Here is a 12,536-nt window from a genome sequence, read left to right as displayed (position 1 = left end):
CTTCCTTTTTAAAAGAGGATATTCCAAACTTTTTAACATTTTAAAATTTTTTATTATTTTTAGTATTTTTTAAAAAATTGAGTTCCAAATACTCTTCTTCCCTCAAATCCCTTCCACATCCATTGAGATGGTAAACAGTATGTCAACTTTTTTTCTTCAAATTTATCTGCTTTTCTTCAGTTTTTAACCTTGATTTCAATCTACAATAAACCCCCAAGACTTTCTAATATCCAACTGCTCACCTCTCCTACCCTAAACCACTTAAGTGGGAACAAAGTCTTCTTTTTCTTTTGCTCTCTTTTCTTTACTCTACTTTTGTCTCCTTCCTTCCCCCTGTATTCCCATCCCCAATCCTTCCTCTCCCAACACTTCCCTAAGGAAGTTTCCCTACACTTTATACATTGGTTGCTATTATTCACTTTTCCCCTCACATTAAGACATTTTTACAATAGGGAAACTTCAACTCACCTCATGCGGTGCCACCTTCAATTCCTCCAGGGCATACTTATAAATCTCTGGGTCTGGCTTGGCCATTCCAATTTGGCATGATTCGATCATTAGGTCAAAATGTTTACTTAGGGTACAAGTTAACTGGGCAATAATGTTTCTTTGGGGGCTATCATCCAACCAGTTGTTGGTAATAATGCAGGTTTTAAATCCTAGGAAAGATAAAAAAATACATACAGGAAATGACTGTCATCAGTCCCCCCTTTTTTTTAGGTTTTTGCAAGGCAAATGGGGTTAAGTGGCTTGCCCAAGGCCACACAGCTAGGTAATTATTAAGTGTCTGAGACCGGATTTGAACCCAGGTACTCCTGACTCCAGGGCCGGTGCTTTATCCACTGCGCCACCTAGCTGCCCTCATTAGACCCTTTCTTTGGAAAGATCAAAAACATCTTCCATATTTTCAGTTCTCTGATCTATAATCTAGATTTGAAGATGGCCTCATGATAATCTAGAACCCTTTCCCTGATCTCTTCCTAAGTCACAGGCATGAAAATGTGTTAAATATCCTCAATATGTATTTAAGTAAAATTCATTAAAGTCTACCAGATATTGAATTTCTTGTTTGGGATTCTCTCATTTTGTAGCTAGGGAAACTGAGACACAAGAATATTATTTCTTGTATGTAGGTATGCCACAAAGTCAGTCAGTTCTTAAAATGAGAGGAAAACAAGAAATGTGATGATTTCTGTATTGTTCTGAGTGAGAAAATAAGAAAATGGGATGGTATATCATGACCTGTTTAGGCTCTATATACTTATGTGCAAGAGCATGCTACCCTATCCCATCCTATATCACCGAATGAATTCTGTTCTCACAACTCACAATCACTCCATCTCATAAGCAGATATCTGAAAGATGACATTAAAGTTGGTGTAGTAGATTGAATCTGACTTCTGACACCAACACTTACTAGCTGTGTGATCAAGTCATTTTATCTGTTTGAACTTTGGAAGATTCCATGACAATTACCTAATATGCAAGGTATGACATGTATCAATGGAAGGAGTTGCTATATGAATGAAAGCATCTGTTTTTGGCTTATCAACGTTGTTTTCTGCATTTACACTTTTAAGGCTTAGTATAGTCCACAACTTGACTCTAGAACTTCCTCAAGTCTTTGATTTATTATATCAAGAAGTATTTTGTTTCATTTTGGACTAAATGTCTCTAAGTATTGATGGTGACCTTCTGGAAAGTAGAAAACATTTGGCTCTTACCCTTATTTCTCAAAGTGATAGCAGCCTGGAGGATAGGGTAATTGATCTTTCCTTTTGAAATCACATCTTCAAAGATTTTCTGTATAGAGAATTGCTCTGGGAGGCAGAAATCAGAGGCTGCAGAAAGCTTCCTACAATTTTCTTCCATGAGAGGAACCCACTGCAAAAATAAATAGATAATTTAATGCTGGAGAGGAAAAAAATAGGCACAGTAATATACCCACTTGTGGAAAACTGGTATAACTGTTCTGGAATACAACTAAAATATTCATATTCTTTGTCTCAAAAGTTCCACGATAGGGTATGTACCCCCAAGGAAGTCTTACCTGTAAAAATGTGATCTCTCCTTTCATGAGGCGCAGGTAGGGGCTATCATGGCCTTCTTGAGTTATAACTTTGTTTAAAAAGCCTCTAGAAGTTTCAAACAAAAAAAAACATGAATGAATATTCCAGAAAGTTAAAATCACAGCTTCATAGCGGGTTCTAGTTCATCCTGTTGGATAGTGAACATGGCATAATAGAAATGGAACTGTGCTGAAAGTTCAGGAAACCTGCTCTTTCAAAACCTCACTGAATGGCCATAGAGCCTGTCATTTCCTTTCTCTCTGCCTTAGTTTCCACCATTAAACTAAATTGAACAGGCATTTATCAAATGCTCACTGTGTGCCAAGGACTGTGTTAGACATTGAAAATCCAAAAGAACATACATACCAACTCCAACTACACTTTGAAAAAACTGGAGGCCTCCACTCAATAAAAGTACTTTAAAATGATTCACGGAAACAAAGTTCTAAAGTTGGAAATGTCATTTTTACATGCTTGGCAAACAGAGGTTTAGTGATTTACTTGGAATCACAAGCTATAGGACAAGTTACTTGACTTCTGTTTGCTTTAATCCACTGGAGAAGGAAATGGCAAATGACTTCAAATGTCACTCTCTCCTTCCTTCAACATCTTGATCCTTTGGGTTACCAGATCTGACTGTAGTTTTCTCTTGAGTCCCTTGCCACTTTATCATAAATGGCAGATTATGCTCTGTCAGATTTCAGCCTTGAATCACTCTCACCATCTCTTGCCTTTGTTTCTAAACAGAGGTGGAGAAAATCACACAAATGGCCTGACTGGACCCACTAAATATCTATGTTACATCTCCTTAATTAACTTATTAAACCATTCACCCCAGATTCTTGCTCTACCCCAACCTTCTCATTTGAGAATCTTGCTGCTATTTTACTGGAAAAATTGAAGCCATATGTCAAGAGCTCCTTCTTCTCTCCTTATCCTTAACTCACATCATCCAAATGCCTTCTACCTCTTGAGGTTGAGTTTCTCTTTACCAAGGCCAATCCTTCAACCTCCACAAATTCCATTCTATCCTCTCACCTCCAGCAGATAGTACTCTATAAATCCAATTCTTTCACTTAGCTTCAATTTCTCCCTATCTAGTGGCTGCTTCCTTATTGCCTACAAACAAAATCATTTCTCTTCCACCTTAAAAAACATTTACTTGATCCTTCCATCCCCACTATCTTCCCATGTCTCTCTTGCCTTTTATAACTAAATACCTTGAAAAGGCTGTCCATAATAGATGCCTCCATTTTCTCCTTTTACCCGCCTTTTGACTCATTGAATCTCTGACTTCCAACCTCATCATTCAATTGGAATTGCTCTAAAGTAACCCAGTGATCTTTTAGTTGGCAAAAACAAAGGTTTTTTTCCTCAATCTTCATCTTTCTTGAACTTTCTACAACTCTTTTTTTTTAAGGTTTTTGCAGGGCAGTGGGGTTAAGTGGCTTGCCCAAGGCCACACAGCTAGGTAATTATTAAGCGTCTGAAGCCACATTTGAACTCAGGTACTTCTGACTCCAGGGCTGGTGCTCTATCCACTGCGCCACCTAGCAGCCCCTAACTTCCTGCAACTCTTGATACTGTTGATCATTGCCCCCCCCCCCCATACTCTCTTCTCTCTTGGTTTCAAGACACCATTTACTTCCTTCTCCCTATCTAGTTGCTTCTTCTCAATCATCTTCATGATGCTAGTTCTCAAATCTATCTATTCAGCTCTAACTTCAATATCCATTTACTAGATATCTCAAACTGGATATCCTGTAGATATACTCAATAAGTCCAAAACTGAACTCCAAACTTCCCTATAATAAGTTCAAACTTCCCTATTATTATTGAGGTTGCCACCATGCTCCCAATCCCCTAGATCCACAACCTAGCTGTCATCTTTAACCCCTCACTATCTCTCACTTGCCTCTGCTTAGTACTCTCTTACTTTCTTCTTATTTAACTCAAATATCAACTCCCTCTTATTCATTTTTGTTCTGTCATTTCTGGTCTAAAAACCATTATCCTTTGCAAACAGGAAAAAAATTGAACTTTCACAGCTCTACTGTCTCTTTTATTGAGCATTGTCCCTATCCTTAATGAATAAATTCAAGTCACCAAATGCTCAGATCCTATAAGTCAGATTATAGGCAGATGGTGCAATGAATATAGCACTGGGTATGGAATCAAGAAGACTCTTCTTCCTGAATTAAATCTTGTCTTGAACACTTACTAGCTGTGTAACTGGGCAAGTCACTTAAACTTGTTTACTGACCAAATAAGAAATGGAGAATATTACAAATCACAAAATGGATGCTTTTGACTATATTAAATTAAAAAGGTTTTGCACTAATAAAACCAATGCAGGCAAGATTAAAAGGAAAACAGAAAGCTGGGAAACAATTTTCACAGCTAGTGGTTCTGATAAAGGTCTCACTTCTAAAATATATAGATAACTGAATCAAATTTATTAGATTACAAGACATTCCCCAATTGATAAATGATCAAAGAATATGAACAAGCAGTTTTTAAATGAAGAAATTAGAGCTATAGAAAGTCATATGAAAAAATGTTCCAAATCATTATAGATTAGGGAAATGCAAATTAAAACAACCATGTGGTACCATTCACACCTATCAGATTAACTAACATGACAAAATAGGAAAATCATCAGAGGAGAGGTTGTGGGAAGATTGGGACATTAATGCCTTTTTGGTAGAATTGTGAACTAATCTAACTATTCTGGAGTTATGGCCAAAGAGCAATAAAAGTGATCATACCCTTTGACCCAGCAATAACGATATTAGACCTATATCCAAAAGAAATCATATTAAGTGGGAAAAAGTCCCGTATGTTCAAAAATATTTATAGGAGCTTTTTTTATAGTGACAAAGAATTGGAAACTGAGGAGATGTCCATCAATTAGGGAATGACTGAACAAGTTATAGTGTATGAACATTATGAAATATTGTTATTCTATAAGAAGCCATGAATGGTTGGGCTTTATAGAAGCATAAAAAGGATTATATAACTGAGGGTGAGAGAAGGGAGCAGAACAAGAGAACATTGTTCTCAATAACAACAACATTGAGAGCTCCTCTCAGCAGTTCAGAGATCTAGGACAATCCTGGGAGACCTGTTATGGACAATGCCATCCACATCCGGAAGGGAAAAAAACAGACCACAGAATCTGAATGGATACTATGTTCACTTTTTAAAAACTCCTCTTATGCTTTTTTTTCCTATCCTATGGTTTTCTTTCTTAGTCCTAATTTCTCATATATAGAATGACTATTACATAAGCAAACTAAATACATTTGTACATGTACAGCTGTTATCAGACTGTTTGCCATCGAGGGAAGAGAGGCAGGAAGGGAGGGTAGTAGAAAATTGTATTTACTTATAGATATGAAAATGGATGAATGTCAAAAAGCTTACATAACATATAATTGGAAAAATAAAATAAAATATCAATCAAAAAATGAAAAATAAACATGTTTATCTCCTTTTCTTTTTCTGTAAAATGAGTTGGAGAAGGAAATGGCAAACCACTCCAATATTTTTGCCAAAAACAAAAAACTCAAATGGGGTCAAGAAGAGAGGGACAACAACAACAACAAAATATGTGAATGCCGAGCCACCATTAATCATATATGAAAGATCGTGAAAAACAGCAGACGTACCACAAGGAGAAAAGCAAATGACCAGGGGTGGCTAGGTGGCCCAGTGGATAAAGCACTGGCCCTGGAGTCAGGAGTACCTGGGTTCAAATCCGGTCTCAGACACTTAATAATTACCTACTTGTGTGGCCTTGGGCAAGCCCCATTTGCCTTGCAAAAAAATTTTTTTAAAAATAAAGAGAAAATGTTAGAATCAACAAGAAAAAAATACATTAAAAAAAAAGCAAATGACCAACTTGCCTTTACCTCTCTGGAAAAAAAAAAAAGCAAAGAGAATAGAATCTGCAAACTCTAGCCTATAAGCTTGACTTTGAATTCTGAGAAAAATCTAGAGATATTGGTAAATAATTACCATTGGGGGCGGCTAGGGGGCACAATGGATAGAGCACTGGCCTTGGAGTCAGGAGTACTTGAGTTCAAATTTGACCTCAGATACTTAATAATTACCTAGCCATGTGACCTTGGGCAAGCCACTTAACCCCATTGCCTTGAAAAATCTAAAAAAAGAATAGGGAATGAGGGAATCTTCGCTCTCATCAGAGGTGGCTAGGAGAGGAAACAGCATATATACTCAATGGGATATAGATATCTGTAGTAAGAAGGAGAGAAGGGGGACAGGGGAAGGGGGGCTGTGAGTGATGGAGGAGGATGGACCATGGGGGTCGAGTGGTCAGATATAACACATTTTCTTTTTTACTTCTTGCAAGGGGCTGGGATTGGATGGCCTGTCCAGGACCATAGGGCCAGGTGGATGCTGGGACTAAGGGGTATAGGGGCTCAGGGCCTCTTGGCCCCAGGGCCAGAGATATGTCTGCTGCACCACTCAGCTACCGTACAGCAGAATCAGAGTGAAAGGAGAGAGAAAATATAGCACATGATAGTGGAGAAGTACGAAAGGAGGGAATTGCAATCAGCAATGGCAACGGTGGAAAAATATGGAAGTAACTTTTGTGATGGACTTATCATAAAGAATGTGATCCACCCATGACAGAGCTGGAGGTGTTGGAACACAGACTAAAGTACATTTTTTATTATTATTAATTTTTTGGGAGGGGGTTGCAGGGCAAATGGGGCTGGGTGGTCTACCTGGGGCAGCACAGCTGGGTGATTGTTGGGTATCTGAGGCTGGATTTGGACCCGGGTGCTCCTGGCTCTAGGGCTGGTGCTGGGTCCTCCACCTGGCTGCCCCTACTATTATTATTATTATTACTATTTTATTTTATTTGGGGCCTTTTTTTTTTTTGGTTTTTGCACTGCAATGGGGGTTGGGGTGGCTTGCCCGGGGTCACACATCTGGGTGATTGTTGGGTGTCTGGGGCTGGATTTGGGCTTGGGTGCTCCTGGCTCCAGAGCCAGTGCTCCATCCACTGTGCCACCTGGCCACACCTACTGTTATTATTTTTTTAATTTTAATTTTAATTTTTTTCTCTTTCCTTTACATTATCACTCATGCAGATCTATATTTTTTGGAGGGAGGGGGTATTATGTTTACTCTTAAGCAAGAATATTTTAGTAATGTATTAAAAGCATTATTTGTACAAAATAGGAATAAATAAATTAAAAAATAAAATAAAAATCTAAAATAAATAAATAAATAAATATCACTAGTCCTTCAGAATTGAGGAGGACCTCACCAATCAATCAAGTGGTGGTGTGAGTTGCATAACTGTGTTCAATATAGTGAGGGATATGCTGTTCAAGGCATTCTTCTCACTTGCCTTTTCAAGAATTGTTCCATCTCATGGCCTGATTGATAAGAAACAGGACTATTGGAGATGGTCTTGTTGCTAGAGGAGTTTCTAAACATCAAAGTGATTTCACTTCCTCCTATATCAGAGAGGCAACACAGCTCATCAACAATGCTGGCCAAGTACCAGTATATGATATTTGACATTAGAATAAGATAAATTCTTACCTGTCTCTCACTAAGTTAATCATCAGTTACAGTCTTTTCTCTCAAACCTCAGACAAGTCTAGCAACAGCTTTAACACTAAGACAATGTCAGCTTATCCACAGACAACTCTAAAATATCTGCATATTTGACTTTCAATACATATTGCCAAATTCAAACTGTTTTCTCTTAACATGGTAACAATCAATGGCACCCCCCCCAATAAAATTATTTATTTAAACAGAATTCTGGGCCCATGAATACAAATCCTTAAAAATTAAATCCTACTAATCTTATCAAGGATATTTTATTAAGTATTTCTAAATGTTGATTAAACAGTTAATTGGTTGTCCTTCATTATCAAAGTTCGTTATTAAATATCATTATATTAGGGTCAAGGTACAATGTGATCTTCTGGCAGATCAGATGAATAGGAGCTCAGAAAGTTCTACCACAGGTCAGGAACAAATAATTCTTATAATTATATAATTATGCAATTGAAACATGACTGCGTCATTGATTTCTCAACTATATGTATTTATTAGACATCTAAGAGCTTTGCCCCAGCCTCTCCCAGGTACCTCTTATACACTTATTCTACACTTTCATGGCTTAAAATTCTTTCCTCATTCAATTGCTAACATCTTTCCCCATGAATTACCTTGTATTTATCTGGTGCATATTTGTATCTGGAGCAATTATATACTTACCTATTATCTCTCCATATAGAATATAAAAAACAAGCACAAGGACTATTTCATTTTTATTTTTGTATTCATCATGTCTAGCATAACTCTTGATACATAGTATGTGCTTAATTAATGTCTCTTGTTAATTATAAAGAGGTGTTGCAGTTGGCAAAAATCTCATTTTTTTTCTAGCCTATTCTTTTGCCCCTCTCTCCTGTCTGCTCTTAAGAGGCAAAGCTGGGACAAAACTCTTATCAATTCTTAAACCAGTCATACAAGAGTCTATAGATCTTGTTTCTAAAAATAAAGCCAAGTGAAGATGCTACTTTACCTGTCTACTCTGGATCTACCCCTTCTCTGGGAACTTTTATATTTGGAATATTCCAGATTCAAAATTTCCAATTTTCTAGATGTCAGCAAGTTACATCCTGTAACTTGTAATACATCCAGACATCAGTCTGGGGCAGAAAAACCAACCATTCCTCAATAGTCAGCAAGGGACTCCAAGGAACTAGTCCTTCCCATTGATTGGGACATGCTAGTTTCAATCCTATTAGGAGGGAGATCAATGGCCTACTCTAGTTTGTGAGAGTTAGACCTCCTTGGGCTGCCTCTTGCCATTTTGGGTATCTCCAATTAAGCCCATTGGTTTCTCTTTCAAGCACTTCCTTAAATATGACAAATTAAATGGCCTATGGTTTGCAGCATTAGGTGACTCATTTGATTCTTTCCCTAACAAGGCTCCTACTTTCTCCAGATAGTGTCAGCCTCTGTTACTATGGTAATGGTCACTTTAGCAGCCAGAATCCCCAAGAACACTTACTAGTATAACTTCACTGAGTAGCACACAGCTAATGAGGTCAAGGTCATGCACAGTTTTCCCTGGGGTTTACTGAGTTCAGCTATGCCCTGTCAAGTGATGACTAACAGCTTTAGTCTAGCTTTGTCAACAATGTCCATGGTTATGAGAGTGATTGATGATTTAGGGCAACGATGGAAACACAAGTTAAAATATATGTCTATCTAAAGGTATCTTTGCTAAGAAAACCTCAGTGGGATCTCAGAGTTGTAAACACTGAACACAAAGGGCAGAACTCCATTTAAGGGGGGGTATCTAAGCCATCTATTTCACACCTAGCTGCCTTCTGCTAGATTTAATCATGCCCCTCAGATATCCTGGAATTCACACCTCATCTGTACCCTCTGCCCTGGGAATCCTTAGGTTCCTAAGCATGTTCTGCTTCCCTCTCTCCTCCTTTCAGCTTTTTTAAATATATTATCATTCCCCATTAGATTGTAAACTCTTCAAGGTGAGGGATTATTGTTTGCCTCTTTTTATATGTTCAACCCTTAGCACAATGTCTGTGAAATAATAGGAACTTAATAAATGCTTATTGATATAATAAGTAAAGATTTGGGGACTCAGAGTGACAATCTGATTTAAGTATGAATTGAGGAGCTTTGGATGTGGCATTTCACCTCTCAGGCAGAATTTACTCACTTGTAAAACAAAGGAGTCGCACAGTTGTTCTACACACTGTAGAGCATGAATATAATAGAATATTATGATATTGTAAGAAATGATGACTATTAAGAATTTGGAAAAGCACAATAAGACTTATATAGATTGATACAGAATGAAGTGAACCCAGGAAAAATAATACACACCAGAACTACTTCAATACAAATGAAAGATTAGTGAAGTAAAAACTAAATACTATGTAATAACCATGCTTGGTTCCCCAAACAGAGATATGGGAACATAATTCCTTCTATTTCTTTACAGAATTATAAGTTGATGTGTGGAATACTGTAGATGGTGCTGGGGTAGCTAGATGGCTCAGTGGATAGAACACTGGTCTCGGAATCAAGAGGATGGGAGTTCCAATTCAGTTTCTGACACTTGCTACCTGTGTGACCTTGGGGAAGTTACTTAACCCTGATTGCCTGGCCAGTCAGTCCTGATTCATATCTGGCCACTGGATCAAGGTGGCTCGGGAGGAGAAAGTGAGGCTGGTGACTAAGCACAAGCCCCACCCCCCACTCATATCCAATTCATTTGCTTGTCATGTTGGTGGTCTTCTTCAAGAATGAAGGACAAACATTATTATTATAGATGATGGTAAGTCTATTTTGATATCATGGTTTTTATTTTGCTTAACTGTTTCTTCTTTTATGCCCCTTGGGGGGGGCGGTGAGGAGATGCACAAAATTTTATTAAACATCTATTATATGCCAGGCACTGTACTATGTACAAACATCTTACTTGATTATAAGGGAGAATAATAAATTTCCAAAGTACTTTATAAATATTATTTTATGCACATACTAACCCTGGGAGGTAGGTGCTATTTTTTTATTATTATTATTATTATCATTATCCATTTTACCAGTGAAGAAATTGAAGCAGACAGAGGTTAAAAGATTTGCCCAGAGTCACATAGCTACTAAGTATCTGAGATCAAACTTGAACTCAGGTCTTCCTGAGGCCAGGTCCCATGCTCTATCAGCAGAAAGATTGGACTATCTCTTGTCATATACAGAATAATTGAAGACCCTTGGGATATTTTAAGCCTGGAAAAGAGAAGGCTCAGGGAAGAACAACTTTAAGTGTTTGAAGGAATGACAAATGAAAGAGGAGTTAGATTTATTTAGCAATAGATAGAAATTTCAGTGAGGCAAAGGCAATATTACTGTCAGGAAAAATTTCCTAACAACTAGAATTATTCAAAGTGAAAAAGGCTGCTGGGAGAGATGCTGTGTTTCCCACTGTCTGGTATGTTATATAATAGGGATACCTTTCCTATGTGTTGGACTGGACCATGCTGATGAGATTTCCTTCTTATTTTTAAATTTGATGATTCTGTAAGCAGAAATTTGCAAGTATTCCAATCCTTCACCCTCACCAAACAGGGTGACCTAAGCTTAGTAGTTACTTTAAAATCAATAATCTATTCAACACCTATTAAGGCACAGTATCAGATGCTATGTTAAGCATCAGAGATAGAAAAAGAAAATGTGTTTTCAGTCCCTGACCTCAAGGAACTTACATTCTAATAGGGAACCAACTCATTCAAAATAAATACAGCTTAATGAGGAGAGGGAGGACCCCAGAGGCTGGAAGAGTCAGGACAGAATCCTTCAGGAGGGTCAGTTTGAGCAGAACTTGGAAGGAAAAGTGGGATACTGAGAGATGAGGAACCATCGTCTTCTATTCATAGATGGTTCATCTGGGTAAAGGCACGTTTGGAGTTGCAAAGTGTGAAGAATATAAGACCAGTTTATTTGTACTTATTGAGTAGCATTAGGTTTCTGTCCTTAATCTAAAACAAAATAGAGTTTATATTTTTAAAATCTTGCTTTTAAAAAACAACTCTTAAGAGTTTTAACTTAAAAGTGACTGTCCATTGATCTGTGTTCCGGGGGCGAGGCTTTTAAGAAACTAGATTACAACCCCGGGTTAACAAATCTCAGGATATAGGGGAAAGGGGAAGTTCCAGGCGGCCGGAGAACGTTCGGCGCAGGCTCCTTCCTAGGACATCTGGAGCCCTGGCGCCCCGGCGCAGGGCTCCCTAGGCCAGCGGGCCGCCCACTCCCTACCTGGGCAGGGCCAGGGCTTCCTCGGCCTGGCTGAAGATGACGTTCGCGGACGGACGCACCAGCACTCCGCCAAGGTCGAACAGAGCGGCGCGCAGGCCCATGGCTGCAGCTCTCCAGGCTGGGGCCCCCGGTGCTGAGCCCCGCTCTTCCCTCCTCTTTCTCCTCCTTGTTCTCGCGGCCCGACTCCCTATTTATTACGCTTGCAACGCCTCCCTGGAGCTGTCCACTCTTGCTACAGCTTTCCCCCAGCTCCGCCCCTTGGAGCCCCTCCATCTGGGTGAGGTCGACTTCAGGCTTTCTGTCTTTTTCAGAGAAAGTTTTATTTTCCCTTTCTGAAATTTTTCCGCATACCCAGTCTCAATTCCTGATGAACAGCTCTTGAGGGCTTTCCTGGCAAAAAGTGGTTTATTAAAGTCCTTCATTCTTTGACTTTAGACTTAGTTTTCAGGCAGACCCGGGGAGACTCGAGTTAGAGAGGGCCCGAGCTCAGTTTTGAACCTGGGAATCAGGGACCCTGAAGCTAGGGGCTCGGTTCCCAGAGGCACACTCTCACCTTCGGTCTATAAAACAGATACATTTCAAGGAGCGTTCTTTAGACTAATAAAAAGATCACGGTTA

General features: G+C 38.8%; 1 protein-coding gene across 2 annotated transcripts in view; it reads right to left on the bottom strand.

The window, feature by feature from the left end:
• EPHX2 (epoxide hydrolase 2) overlaps positions 1–12,052 on the bottom strand; it is a 76,263-nt gene extending 64,211 nt beyond the window's left edge. The window contains exons 1-4 of one of the 2 annotated variants that reach the window (XM_074209995.1): positions 11,919–12,052; positions 2,051–2,135; positions 1,725–1,884; positions 469–659 (exon numbers count right to left, since the gene is read on the bottom strand). In XM_074209995.1, coding sequence (XP_074066096.1) covers positions 469–659; positions 1,725–1,884; positions 2,051–2,135; positions 11,919–12,019 — 537 coding nt within the window. In that variant the 5' untranslated portion in view covers positions 12,020–12,052. Of the gene's footprint in view, positions 1–468; positions 660–1,724; positions 1,885–2,050; positions 2,136–7,455; positions 7,539–11,918 lie in introns of those variants that run through there. The other variant, XM_074209994.1, reaches the window with a different exon arrangement.
• Between the last annotated feature and the right edge of the window lie 484 nt (positions 12,053–12,536).

The sequence above is a fragment of the Macrotis lagotis genome, chromosome 1 (assembly GCF_037893015.1).
Source record: "Macrotis lagotis isolate mMagLag1 chromosome 1, bilby.v1.9.chrom.fasta, whole genome shotgun sequence".
Taxonomy (NCBI): domain Eukaryota; kingdom Metazoa; phylum Chordata; class Mammalia; order Peramelemorphia; family Peramelidae; genus Macrotis; species Macrotis lagotis.
The sequence above is the reverse complement of the archived record's forward strand: the minus strand, read 5'-3'. Positions and strand labels throughout refer to the sequence as shown.